The sequence below is a fragment of the Ovis aries genome, chromosome 8 (genome assembly GCF_016772045.2).
Source record: "Ovis aries strain OAR_USU_Benz2616 breed Rambouillet chromosome 8, ARS-UI_Ramb_v3.0, whole genome shotgun sequence".
NCBI lineage: Eukaryota > Metazoa > Chordata > Mammalia > Artiodactyla > Bovidae > Ovis > Ovis aries.
Genome location: NC_056061.1, coordinates 26,070,731 through 26,085,157, shown reverse-complemented (window position 1 = coordinate 26,085,157; position 14,427 = coordinate 26,070,731). Strand labels below are relative to the sequence as shown.

The 14,427-nt window shown below is 47.4% G+C and overlaps 1 protein-coding gene across 12 annotated transcripts in view; it reads right to left on the bottom strand.

Moving 5' to 3' along the window:
- FYN (FYN proto-oncogene, Src family tyrosine kinase) overlaps positions 1 to 14,427 on the bottom strand; it is a 216,006-nt gene that overhangs the window by 11,596 nt on the left and 189,983 nt on the right. For all 12 annotated transcript variants that reach the window (XM_060419482.1, XM_060419479.1, XM_060419483.1 and 9 more), the window contains one exon: positions 1,068 to 1,199. In XM_060419482.1, coding sequence (XP_060275465.1) covers positions 1,068 to 1,199 — 132 coding nt within the window. The remainder of the gene's footprint in view (positions 1 to 1,067; positions 1,200 to 14,427) is intronic.

Below are 14,427 nucleotides of genomic sequence, written 5' to 3'. Positions count from 1 at the left end.
AGGAAATAGCAACCCACTCTTGGAGAATTCCATGGACGGTAGAGTCCAGAGGGTCGCAAACAGTTGGACAGGACTGGATGACTAACACTTTCACTTTCAGGAGGTGCCAGTGGGACGGAACCTGCTTGCCAGTGCAGGAGAGATAACAGACAGGGGTTTGATCCTTGGGTCAGGAAGAGCCCCTGGAGGAGTGCACAGCAAACCCACTCCAGTATTCTTGCCTGGAGAATCCCATGGACAGAGAAGCCTGGCAGGTTACAGTCCATGGGGTCACAAAAAGTTGGACCCGACTGAAGCAATTTAGCACGTAAGCATACTTGCTTTTGCAGAGCATATTTCAATCATTCAGAAATGTGCAGTGAAGGTGTTCCCTGGTGGCCTAGTGATTAGGATTCCAGGCTCTTACTTCGGGGGGTGTGGGTATCAGGTTCAATCCCTAGTCCAGGAACTGAGATCCTCCTATAAGCTTTACAGAGCAGTCAACCCTCTCTCCCCCTAAAACAACCCCCCAACCCCCAAGAAACCCAAGACACGTGTAGTGAATGGCTGCTGCATGGAGTTTCCTCGTGCCTCTGCTCTCTCCAGCCACCTGGAGTAGGGGCTGCAGAGAGGGCAGGTACTGGCATCTTCTCGCCAGGTTCATGCCATGGGTCAGTGCTATGGCGTAACCAAAAAGCAGTGGGGGCTTTTCTCCTTCTCCTTCCTAGAAGGGTCTACAAAGTCCATCTGTACGGTTCTGCTGGTGACATTTCTATCTTGGGAGCCAGCGACACACACTCCTCCTGAGAGGGGAGAGGAGAGAACCCATGGGCTGAGGTGGACTGGAGCATTCACCAGCAGCTAACTGCATTAATCCTGGCACACAATTCATGATGGTTGCTTGTCTATACACCATGGGGGCTCCCACTTCTGCTTTTCCCTGGCTAAATACCTGTCCGTGTTCTTCAAATTCCCACGCTTGGCAGAAAGCTGAAAATGGGTCTGAGAAGGCAACCAGGAAGAGGACTCCCCAAATAGCGCTGGGAGAACATCCACTCATGCCCATTTCTGCTGTGTCTGGCTCTTACCTGGGTACGGAACTCTTCCTTTGGTGACCAGCTCTGTGAGTAAGATTCCAAAAGACCACACGTCAGACTTGATTGTGAACCTTCCGTACAGGGCTGCTTCGGGGGCCGTCCACTTAATGGGGAACTTGGCGCCTGCAGGAAGAACACCTGGTTACTCCTCAGGCAGAGATCATGGCTCTGGGTGCGGGGCTGGGAAAGAACAGCAGGTGGAAATGTGTTCATGGGATCAGGTTGAGAGAGGACACGGAGGAGGGGAAATTGGACCCGGGCTAGGACTGAGCAGCTATGGCGTCTGTTCCTGCCTCTGCAACCCTAAGCAAGTCCCATCTGGGCTTCAGAGCCCCTTCACGTCCTGGCTTTTGAACTTGATTCTACAAACTGATTGAATGTCATGGGTTTGGTCTGGAGGTAGGGCTAACTTATGATTTAGGAAACTTTTATATTTTTTTCTTTCACTTTCAAATAATGTTGTAAATCATGTTACCCTCAAGAATCCTTCAGTATAAAAGACCATAGTCTCCTCTTACTGAGGTACATAAAAACCAGATCAAACCACCACGCATCTCCCAAGGGTGGAGACAACTTGCCGTAGCCCATGCATTATGTGGGACTTCCCCGGTGGCGCTAGTTGTAAAGAACCCTACCAATGCAGGAGATGCAAGAGGCGCAGCTTCCATCCCTGGCTCGAGAAGATCCCCTGGAGGAGGAAATGGCAACCCACTCTAGTATTCTTGTCTGGAGAATCCCAAGGACAGAGGAACCTGGCGGGCTATAGTCCATGGGGCCACAAAGAGTGTAAGGCGACTGAGCAACTGAAAACACAACGCATGTATTATGTGGAGATGGGCTGTATTTCCCCAGTGCCTCCACACCCACAGCAGAGAAATGATTTTGCCTCAAGCTACTTCCCCACTACAGGGCTTCCCAGGTGGCTCAGTGGTAAAGAATTTGCTTGCAATGCAGGAGATGCAGGTTCAATCCCTGGGTTGGGAAGACCCCCCTGGGGAGAGAAGGAAATGGCAGCCCACTCCAGTATTCTTGCCTGGGAAAATCCCACTGGACAGAGGAGCCTGGAGGGGCTACAGTCCATGGGTCGCAAAAGAATCACACACGACTTAGCAAAACAGCAACTTCCCCACTACACTCTCCTTTTTCCTTCCACCCTTTCCCCTAATAGTAGCCACCTTTAATTCTGGGGAATGTTTTTCTTCTGCACTGTACCATCCCTTGCTTACCTCCCTGTCTTTCTCCTATGAGCCAGATAGGGTAATATCTAAAATTTTTACAGAGTGGTTTTATCTCAATGACTATCTTATGTGTCTGATTTCTCAAGACCAAGAAGCGAATTTTGTGCCAAATCTTTTCTTGCCAAAAGTCTCCTGTTAAAAGAATCCTTTCTCCAATCAAAAAGGAAGGGTGGGGTCCACCCTGCTCCTTACAAAGCTAGATGTGTATACGGGGAATTAAAATTGATTCAGCAGCCTGTGCTCTCACACATTAGGCTCAGCAATTATAAAGCAGTTTCAGATATTTCATTGAACAGACTAAAAGGGAAACACAAGGAATTTTTATTACTGATGTAAACACAATTATATATTTAAAGCATGTTAATTTTACTTAGGAATGCCTAAAAAAATCACACAAAGGTTGACAAAATCAGAAATTTTCATAGTATCTTCTAGGAAAAGCCATTATGTGTAAAACTGGCAAATGATTAAAATCTTTGAATTAGCATGGTTTTAATAACCAGAGGTATGATAAATTACAGCAATTAGATTTTTTGTTTTAAATACAGTACATGATAACATCTTCAGCAAATCTACCCTGGCATTTTCGGGCAATATAATTTTCCTCTCCATCTCTTCTATGCCTGTGTGAAATGAAATTAAAAAAAAAATCCTACTATTTCATTCTGTGGCATCTCACATTAACACTGGAGCAGAGAAATGATTCTCTAGTTTTTCTTCCCTTTTATGCATCGAGTTATTTTTAATTAGCTATGTTTCTCAAGCATAATTACTTGTATCTTTGCTTAAGTGCTGCATGATTCCACACAAGGTCTGGTATTCTCTGAACAGTCATTCTGTTTTTAAAGTTTCTTTCAAAGCATTCTTCTCACACTTCCTATCCTCCAGCATTCTGTTCACGCAGCTTTGGACTCCGAGCCTCTGGGATTAATGTGATAGATTCTCTTCAGTGTCGAGAGCTGACTTTGCCCTGGACCAAACCTCAGCTGGAGTTCTCTTATTTCAGAGAATTAAAGGTATATTAAATTCATTCCTATTTAAACCAGCTCTCGAGCCAAATGGCTTGGAAATCTATGTCCGTCTCTGAAGCAAATAGAACATTTTTCTCCACTGTGCAGACACAAATCCTGTAAATAAAATGACGAGCAAAAGCAGCCTTTCTTTGCTTCTTGGAATCATTCCATGTTGCTCAAGATGTGAGTGTTGCTGAAAGTAAACTAGTTAAAATTGGGATAGAGTCATTTTGGATTTTCTGAGAGATTTCATAATTTCAGATTTTTTTAAAAAGCAAATGTCAATATATCAGCCAGTTGCGGTAATCTGCTTTATTGTTTTCTCATTATATCATCTACAACAAGAATTATATAAACCTTCAGAAGAGAAGCTGAAACAAAGCCTGTAATGGATCTCTGATAAGAAACCTTTTGTAGGTATGTGCTCTGACTTACTAGTAAGAGCTTACTTACATACATTTATTTTTCATACTCTTTCTAAGATAAGCAACGTATTTACATATAATATGTGTTGGAGGGGAAAAAATGAAGAATGCCTTTGTCTTTATTTTGGTCTCAAAATAGCAGCTGCTCTTGACTTCTCTAAAGATAACTCTCAGTTTCAAGGAAGACAGAAGGTTAAATTAAAGCAGAGACAAACTGTTAGTGATCAAGTGAGGTTTCAGTGGAAAAGAATGCATCAACGCTCGCTCTTCTGCTCATCGTGTTACTTCAATTTCTCCTCATTTTGGGCTCTTGGCTCCTCAGGGCACAGACACGGCTCCACAGCAGGGAGAGTTCATGCCGGGCTTGGGCAGGGGTCTTTGAAAATGGCCCTGAGGTTGCACACTGCAAACCCCATCTATGAGAATGGGGTCCCTAAGGTTGCCGTGGATACAACCCTGCTGGGGTTGGATGGGGTTGCTCCTCCGGTAAAGTTAGGAAAGCTCCGAAGCCTGGAAGGAAGGACCTCCTAGGTCTAAACACTACCTTTTCCTTCAAAATAGAGTTCTGCCCTCTCAGATTTTTTTCATAGGTATCATGGCAGGCATAAAGCCAAGACCAAAATTCTAATTGGATGGATTTGTAGGAAAAAGGGGACAATGTCAGGAGACCTATGCCACAACGAGTGTGGCGCTGCCATGTAATTAGCTGATTCACTCTTCCTGGAATTCCCCTTTGGGACCAGGATTAGACACCAAGATAATGTCCTCTCCTCTGCACCTCGCTGGAGGAAATCAACGTATGACGATCTGTGTCAGTAATACCATGGGCTGTGGGGGGCCCAGAAACTCTCAGTGTACTTGTTCAGTGTTTGTGCTGTGTGCCTAAGTTGCTCTGTTGTGTCCAACTCTTTGAGACCGCATGGACTGCAGCCTACCAGGCTGGCAAGAATAGTAGACTGGGTAGCCATTCCCTCCTCCAGGGGATCTTCCCAATGCAGGGATTGAACCTGCATCTCCTGCCATGGCAGGTGGGTTTTTACCACTAGTGCCACCTGGAGAGCCCAGCATGGCGTCTACTTAGAGAAGGAGCTTCACTGATCTTCACAGAGTCATCTCTGGCCTCTGCTGCCTTATCACCATCCACACTGAGTTGACTTCACACCGGTGAAGGTGTCTGTCCCTCTTCATCTCCACTACCTGCACTCCAGTCCCCACTGGCTCCCCGCCACTGGCCTCCCCCCAAAATTCCTTCCAGTTGCCTCCCTCCACAATCTGGCCCCTCCTCCCCACTCCCCAGCCTCCTGAGACCCTGGGCCTCCCCTCCTCTGCTCCCCCCTGGTCTCCTCTGACTGTCCTTCCTGCTGCAGGGCCTTGGGTCAGGCTGCTTTCTTAGCTGCAAGTCCCACCCCACTCCTGCCCATGGCTAACTCCCACCCCTCCTTTGCTCTCCGCCGGAGTGTTTCTGGTTGGGGCGCCCTGGCCTGAGCACAAAGACTGGGGCAGGTTCCCTAGCTCTGTGCTGCCAGGGTGTCTGGTTCATTGTGGCTGTTACTACTCAAGTGCAGTGAACATGTGAGTTGTCAGAAAGTGCATTTCTCTCCATGGACAGAGACTGTCCTTGGGGGCTGGTACATGTCTCTGTGGACGGCCACGGCGTGTGCAGTATTGAGCCCAGCGCCAGCTCTACAGAAGGCACTGGTTAAGGAGGTGCTTAATGAATGAGTGACTGGACACTGATTAACCTGTTCAGCCTTCCCTTCCTGGTGGAACAACCGTGGCTCCTTAAAAGGCTTATAATCAGTTCCCCCTTCTCTGGCGAGTCCTCGCCTTGTCCTCAGTGACCAGTGTCACTGTCTGCCACCATCTGGATGCCCTCTGAAGGGTTTAACAACTGTCGACTACAGAAGTAAAGCATCTGTCACACGCTAAGGAAACAAAAACACCTGGAAAACCCAGCTTTTTAGTCCCAAATGAAGTGTGTTCAGAAACTTTTGGGTCAGAGTAAAGCTGTCTGAGATGGCAGGAATCCTGGATTTGGCTCTCTGATGGGCCTAGGGCTACAGCTGGGAGGTTAGACCCACAGAGAGGCAAGGCAGCCAGAGGCCTTGGAGCAATCACAGCAAAAGAAAGTAAAAAATCAGTTTTTCAATAGACTGGAATGGAAGCAGGTGACTGGATAGCAATCATTCAACCTCACTAGTCTTCAGAATATGGTTAATAACCATCCATGCTTTAAGTAAGAGAAAGGAGAGAGCTGTGGATTTATTCAGTTACCAAAGTTTATCTGCAAGACAACCAAAGACCGAACCCTTGCCGGCCTAGTTTTGTTCTCTCTCTTCTGGAGTCTCCCACGTACCTGGCACGGTCTGTAGTGCTGGGGAGACCATAGTGAATGCAATCTCCTACTCTCAGGGGGCTTGTGGGTTAGCTTGGGAAGGACATAAAATAAACTAGTGACCTTTATATGTCAGACAGAGACAAGGGCCATAAAGAAGAATAAGATGGGCCATAAGGACAGACGCCGTGGGGTGCTGCAGGCTACACTAAGGACTCTGGATTCCATCTAGTGTGGTGGGGACCCACTGGGGGCCGTGAGCAGGCCCCCATCCTCTGCTTGTCTTTAAAACACGTAAGTCACACATCATTACCTAGAGAACGATCTAAGATGAGCCAGAACGTGAAAAGCGCTTTGACTTTTCAAAACTCTTGAAAAGCATTATGACATTTCAAGGCCCATGGCTGGCCATTAGCAATCAGCAATCAGGCTGGTGACGTGTCTCTGTCACTTCTGCCATCACGTTTGCTCACCTTGTGGCTCTAGTCACATTTGTGCTGTTTTAGGCAATGGCACCCCACTCCAGTACTCTTGCCTGGAAAATCCCATGGATGGAGGAGCCTGGTAGGCTGCATTCCATGGGGTCGCGAAGAGTAGGACACGACTGAGCGACTTCACTTTCACTTTTCACTTTCATGCATCGGAGAAGGAAATGGCAACCCACTCCAGTATTCTTGCCTGGAGAATCCCAGGGACGGGGGAGTCTGGTGGGCTGCCGTCTATGGGGTCGCACAGAGTTGGACACGACTGAAGCAACTTAGCAGCAGCAATATACTTTTCACCTCTGAGTAATACGAATCATCTCAGGACCAAAGGAGTAGAACTTGGCATACTCCAACACTTGGTAAAGCTCAAACATTCTTATGAGAAATGAGCAATCTTTTCTGAGTTTATTCTTCCCTGATGCTCTTCCTTTCTTTCTAGGCATTTCTCTTGTCTCTGCTGTAGGTTCCTCCTTAGTTTCCCTCTCTCTAAGTGTCTCACAGGTCTCAGGGCTATAGACCCTTCTCTCTGCTCATTCCCTGGGGAAACACGCCTCTCTCAGGATTAACCCTGCCCAGCATTTCTGTGTGAACAGTGGGGGGAAACACTGGGGAAACTCTGTCTCTCATCTGAAGCCTTGGTTCCCGATTTGCAAATGTTTAAGGGACAGAGCCTCTAGTATGTCCCAACTTTATCTCAAATTTACTATGAATCTAAATTTATTTTTCATTAAATCATTTTACTATGAATAAGACAGTTTGTTATAAAAGAAGTTCTTGTAGGTAGAAAATTTTCCTAGATGGCTGACAAAGTTGATTCGTACTTTAATATTCTAGGAAGCAAACGGAGGCTCTTTTTTTCTAGTATCCCTTTTCTGGGAATCAGACTCCCCTCTGCCAGGCTTCAAGGTGAAAAAACTTGAAAGCTGGCTGGGACTTCTCCTTCTCCTTAAACCCACTATCTAACCCATCACTAAGCCTCTTGCTTCCCTCTCTGACAAGCCTCTCAAACTTTCCCTTTCCTGTTTAGGTTCTCTGCCAAAACTCAATTTAGGCCCTCATCCCTCTGTTTAGACCTCGAGCCATGGTGCCCAGCCTTCAGCTCATAGTTTTTCCAATTAAAAGTTTTAAGCCTCAGCTTCATAATGTCCACACCAGCCTCCCCCAGAACCACGCAGTGGGCTTCCTACTGCATTAAGTCAAAATCTCCCACCCAGTTCTCTAGGACCCACATATCTATTCAACTTTGGTTCTTTCTGCCCCAAACCCATAGTTAAATCTAGTCTAGTTTGCTTTCCTGTAACCTGTACCCTGCACTTGGCATGATCATGAACTTGCCTCTTCTATATTAACATATTCTAAACGTTGTCTCTCCTTCTACCTGCTTAGCTAAAGCTTGCTCAGCTCAAGCCCCACCTGCTTCATCAAGTCACCTGTGACTACTCCAGTCTTCACTGAGCTCACCCATACTCCTGGAGCCAGTGTGATAAACAAGTTTAATAAAGCTTGACGTTAGATGCTCCCACGACAGCTAAGCATATACTGAGTGCTTGGTGAGTGGCAAGCATCACGCTAAGTGCTCTACCCACATGAGGCAGATACCGATTACAGTCCTGTTCTACAGACAAGAAAACTGAGCAGAGGTAAAACGATACGCCAGAGGATGCACATAAATGGAGGAACTGGGATTTGAACCAAGGGAGTCTGGCTCCAGAGCCCAAACACTCAACCCCCACTGCTACATCCTGTTCCCAGTGTGTCTCTCTCCTAGTTATTCTGCCTCTCCTTAAACAGAATGGAGATCATTTGAGGCTGGAGCCCTTGTTTTATGCTGCTCTTCCTTCACAGTACCTTGCCTAAGGCTGGTTAAACAGCAACTGCTCAATAAATGCTTTAATTGGTTAAAGGGTCAACCTAGCAATTTCTCCAACACTCTGATGGCCACAGAGATTCTCTTCCTTTATTTAATCAAACCAAACAAAAAACAGTGACACAATACAGCTGCAGAACGAATAATTATTTTCACCCTTAGAGTTACAAGAATAAGAGCCTCCTCACTGCACTCCAGGACAGTCTGACCGAAGGCTCTTGGTTTTTAAGTGAAAAGAGCATGACCAGCTAAATTTCATTAGGTCAGGAGGGCTCATCCCAACCTCCCAGGCCCCGATCAGTGAACGAAGGTCCTTTTGGGCTAGGCAATCTGCTTTCTTCCATCTTAAAAAGAAACAGTTCTTACTTGATACAGTTACAGTACTTTATGCATCTTGGTGCATTGAGGCCCTTGGTGGCGGCATTTCGGAGGCTCAGCTGAAGGCCGCAGGGACTTTCGCTTTCCAGTGTGCCCCCTGCACTAAGGGTGTGAAAGTCGGCCAGAAAACAGGGAGCAAATATTTTTTGTGACAATGCAAAGAGGCCCAACTGTGGCCTGGGCTGGAGTGGTCATTTCTGGAAGGCCATTTCTGGTCATTTCTTGAGACCATCTCTGGTCTCAAGGCAGTCATTAGGGAAAGGGGCCCCAGAGTTAGGCAGACCTGGGTGTGCACACTGGTTTTGCTGGGTGACTATTTAAAAGCCTGCTAAGTATCAGTCTCCTTGTCTGTGAACTGGGATTTCACAAGGCTGTGATGCTGCTGCTGCTGCTGTGATGAGAATCACAAATAATGCAAAGAGCTCAGCACAGCATCTGGCACCTCACAATATTTAAATAAATGCTAGCTAGTATCTTCCTTGGATCTTAATGCAAAGGTACTGAGTTGCATCAGGCCAGCCAAAGCTCTCCAAATTTCCTGAGCGGGAAAGAGGATGAAAAAAAGCCCATATACTTAGCAGTCAATCACTGAGAACTCACTCAGCCTCCAGGAGTCCCCAGCACAGGCAGAGGCACTCCTGGGAAACCAAGCAGGAGCCACCTCCTGCCCCAGGACATTCCAGGCAGCTGGGGACAGAGCTCACTGAGAACCCAACAGAGCTAATTGTGGCTCTGGCTTCAGGCAGAAGAGGGCTCAGGAGAAGGGAAAGAGGACACACATAGGGCAGCCACATGGGATGCTGCAATGGGACCCTCTATTCTTCCTGGAGCTCCAGGCTGGGACCAGGACAGGCCTGGGTGGGCCCCAGCTCATATTACCAGCTCTTACTGGAGACCTGGACTCTCAAGCCTTTTTTTTTCCTAATGGTGACCAGGCCAATTCCATCCCCTCTGGCTGAAAACTTAGGCCTAAGTGGAGAAGGCAAAGCCAGTGGCGAATAAAAGCAGCCAAACCCTCCCTCCAGAGAACACGAATGGTGCCCTAAAAGCATCTGTAAGGAAGAAAGGCATTTGTATCAACAACAGACACAGTTTTTCCGAACCAAAGATCCATCCAGAACCCTCTTTAGTTATAAAGCAGCAAACTCTGCAAGCTATTATATCCAATATTAAATAATGTGAAGTACTTCAACTTTAAAGTTACCCTGGAGAATAAAAGAAAGCATGATCTATGCCAGTAACAGGAAGCTGATTACATGGTTGGTGGGGCATGGGGCGGGGCAGGGGGTGCTGGTAACAAGGTGGGACCTGGACAGGATATCCTGTGAAAGAGGCAAAATCAAAGCTGATCTAACCTGGAACTTTGTGGTTATTCAAACAAAATGATGATGTCAAACCCAATAAAACATGCCCAAGCAAAATTTAGAATTTTCACACCAGGCCATAGGAATGACTTCAAAATTTCCCAAACGTGCCTGGAGTAATACAGCTGTTATTCCTGGTGACACATTCTGCTGTAATCTCTACTTTAGGTTCATAAGGTTTTTAGCACCATGTGTAAAAAAACATAAAGGAAAAGTAAATGGTACAATGGGCTGAGATGCTATTCTATTTGAAATGCATAACGGTCAGTGGGGCGTTAGAGAAGGAAGGAGGTGGGGAGAAGGGAGGAGTGCCATCCTCCCCAGGTTGTGGGTGGAGGAAGACCAAGTTTGGGGGAGGAAGACAAGAACTCAGGACCAGAGGCAGGGCCTGAACATGCTGTAAACATGATGGCTGCTTAGCCAGGCACTGAACCAAAGTCTGGTGTGGCTGAATCCAGGAAGGAATAGTCACGCTGAAAGGCATGAACAAAGTTCCAAGGGGAGCCCCAGGCCAAGGACCAGACAAGAAGGAGTAGAACATCCATCAGCATGTATTAACAGCCTAATCAGGACAATCAGAGGACACGGGGAGCAAGCCCAGCACCTGGGAGGATGGTGGATGAGGCTGGAGGCAAGGAACCGGTCCTGGTGTCTTGCAGCTGGGGAGGGATGGGAAGGCAAGTGAACTGTGGAAGGGCGGGAGTGCCTTACATGGAGGAGAACAGAAAGGAGGCAGTGACATTTCTTCTACAAACCTATGGGGGAGCCAGAAGGGGAAGGAAGGACGCTTGCCTTCTCCCATCACCTTCCTCCCAAGGTTGACCAATGACAACTCAGGAGAACTCTCACTGGCAACACAAAAGCAAAGAATGAAGTTAACCAGCATCTCCAGAAATCATGCTGTCTGGTTCCCGTGCTCTCAGGGAGGAGCTCTAAGATTCATCAGCAAGACTTTGTCTGGGACTTCCCTGCTGGTCCAGGGGTTAAGACTGTGCTCCCACTGCAGGGGGCACAGGTTCAATCCCTGGTTGGGGAACTAAGATCCTGCACGCCACCAGCACGGCCAAAAAACAAACAAAGAAAAGACTTGCCTGAAGTGCTGAATGTGTGTGCATGTATGTGTGTGTGCATATGTATGTGTGTGTGTGTGTGTGGGGGGGGAGGTGGTTGGGACTTCTGGAAGTGATTATTTTGGGTGGAACTGAAGAAAGGAGGGCCCCTGCTTGCTGTTCTAGAACACCAGAATGCTGACTAACTCCAAGGATACTTCCAGCATTCCAAGAACTACAAGGAAGGCAAAGGCAGAACTAAATCTCTGACGCACACTCTGGATACGATGGAGACTGTATCTGTGGCCTTTTCTCTAGAACAAAAGGCAAGAGAGCTGCATGTAGTGCTCTGGAAGCAACTGTATGCTGCCGTTCAGGGTGGTGAGAATTCAGACTGAAGTCAAAACACACGTCTGAAATTGAGCTCAACACAGACGTCATCTGGTCACCCCTAGCAGGGGCAGTGGGCCTGGGTCAGTCCGACATCATGTCACAAAGCCTGCTAGGCGGCAAGGGACGCGGGTTGGAGATACTGCTCAGAAACAGCTGGTGGTCATACCAAGGGTCTGGCTGGGAGTCAGGAAGAAACGGAAGGAAGAGAGGATGTAGAGCAGACGATAACCACTTTGGGGTGCTTTCCCATACCACTCCCCCAGCCCCCGCCCGTGCCTCTGGGGAGACCAGCCCCGTGCTGCTGTGTACCCTCCTCCAAAACACTGGACAGCTTTCACATGCACTGGCTGCCCCTGATTATCAGGATGATGCAAACGCAGGAGATCCTCTGTCAGCAAAGCAAGACAAGGAAGCCAAGTGACATTCTTGATGTTTGATGGCAGTCTGTAGTGCCTATTTACACACTTTAAAATCACAGAGGGTGACCATCTGCTTCCTTCTTGATGATTACTAAGGAACGTGGGTGCACAAACCAAGGACTTGCTCTGACCATTCAGAAACAACTGCCAAATTGCTCTGCTCAAGACAGCACAAAGGAGGGGGAGAGAGAGAGAGAGAGAGAGAGAGAGAGAGAGACCAACCCATATGGAATACAAAACGTGACCGCCCAGTGCAGAGAAGAGGAAAGATATTCAGACAAGCTGAGCTCTCGGTGACCAGGGCTTACAGCAGGCCCATCAGTCCCCCTCCCTTCTGCCCCCCAGGTGCAGAGTCAGGGAGCAGCCAGGCTATGGGGATGGAATGAATCCGTGTCCTCCCAGCAAACAGTTTTAATTTTAAAAGAGACAGTGGAGGAGGCAGGGTTGAGTTTTCCTTTCCTTTTAGTCTTTGGCTTGCCCCGCGTCCCTTTTCAGAGGAAAACACGATCTGCCCCACCCATCAGCCTCTCTCGGGCAGCCTGACCACTCCCCGCAGCGCAGAACCTGACCCCGGAGCTCCGCGGTGGGTGCGCAGATAAACAAAGCGCCCCTCTCGGAAAAGCCGGTGGAAGCCCGGCCGCCGGGGGCGGAATACAAATGAAGGCTCTCTCTGCCTGTGACGGAAGTGCACCAAACTCGGAATCTGGGAGGCTTGATTGGAACCAGGCTGGGCTCCGGCACGCAGCTCTCTCAGCAACAGCAGGAAGGAGGGCTGGGAGGGCCTGGCCAAGGGCAGGGAGTTCTGCGGGGAGAACCTTGGGCTCTCAGCAGGACCCCCCGCCCCCCACCCCCGGGACCAGCGACCCTGACCGAGCCCAGCGGCACGGTCAGTTCAAACAAATAAGCTTCCTGCTCCATGCTTAAAACAATAGCTGAGCTGGAAAGGGTTTGCTTTTTGTCAAAGGATGATTTGCTTCTCTAGCACGGGAAGAATTAGATTAAATTCAATAATTAAAAGGGTTTCGTCCCCCTCCTCCTCCCCTGACATTTGCTGTTCAGGTCACAGCACACTGTGTGGGAATGGCAATGCCGTTGTTGACAGAGAACAAGAAACGCATGTGCCGCCGGGAGCAGGGAGGGCATCTCGCGGCGAGATCAGCCTTGATCTGCCTCCGGATTACAGGGGCCTCAGAAGAGGCTGATTAATAATTCTGCAGGAGCCCTTGAGCTGGAAAGCTGGCGTTCTGAGTCTGATAATCCCCAGTCGTGGCAGTACAAAGGAAGGACAGGAATTGAATTCACAGTTCTGAATGGTGAAATACAAAATCTGAAAGAAGCAGGGATCTGCTTCTTCCTGACTGTGTTTGTCAACCTAGCTGCCTGCTTGTTTGTGTTAAATGGCTACTGTGCTTTTTGAATCCAAAATCTGATTATATTTAATTAGTACAGGCATCTGGGATTTCTAATACACAAAGAGTTATTAAAGTAACAAATCTTTCTAAAATATGTTCTCCATGAAAGAATGTGTTAATTTATGCAGCAGCAATTTTTTAACATGAAATAATTAACATGAAAACTGCAACAATTATGAATTCTTTGCAGTCTAATTTATATGGGAATTTTCCTCCAGATAATAATCTATTCAGCCTAAACCCTCATTTGAATAGACGTATTTTTATTCTATTTAATACATAAACCTAAACCTACAGCAGGTTTTATACGAAGTCCTAAATGCCCCTGTTCCCATACATTCCAAAGGTCTAAAGATTAAACAGGGCTTTGACATTTGCTTTCTCAGCAATGATCCTGTCATTAACTTAGACCTTGAAAAATCCCAGAAAACCTGCAAACCCCAAATAAACCTAAAACACAGAGCAACTCTAAGTTCCCATCTTTGTGATGATTCAAATCAGGAGAAGAAAGGGTTAAATAGGCAGGTCCTTTTTGCGGGAGACCCTGATGGAGGGGGTAGGGAAAGAGAGAGGGAGAGAGAGAGAGGGAGAGAGAGAGAGGGAGAGAGAGAGAGGGAGAGAGAGAGAGGGAGAGAGAGGGAGAGAGAGAGAGAGAGAGAGAGACTGGGCTGGGCGGGGAAAGGAGAAAGGGAGAAAGAACGCTATTAACACCCCAGTGGATCAACAGTAGTGATGTTACTATTGCTACTACTAGTAACTAAAATTATACAACTGTCAGCTCAGCATCTGCTTTGCGCTAAGTGTTTTCTGTATGTTCTCAGGGAAGCCATACAACAATTCTCTGATATAGATAACTATTATCATCCCTGTTTTTAGAGGAGGAAATAAAGGCTCAGAGAGGTTAAGTAACTCATCCAAGGCCTCACAACTCATCAGCAGTGATGCTAATACTCACATCAGGATAACTTGATTT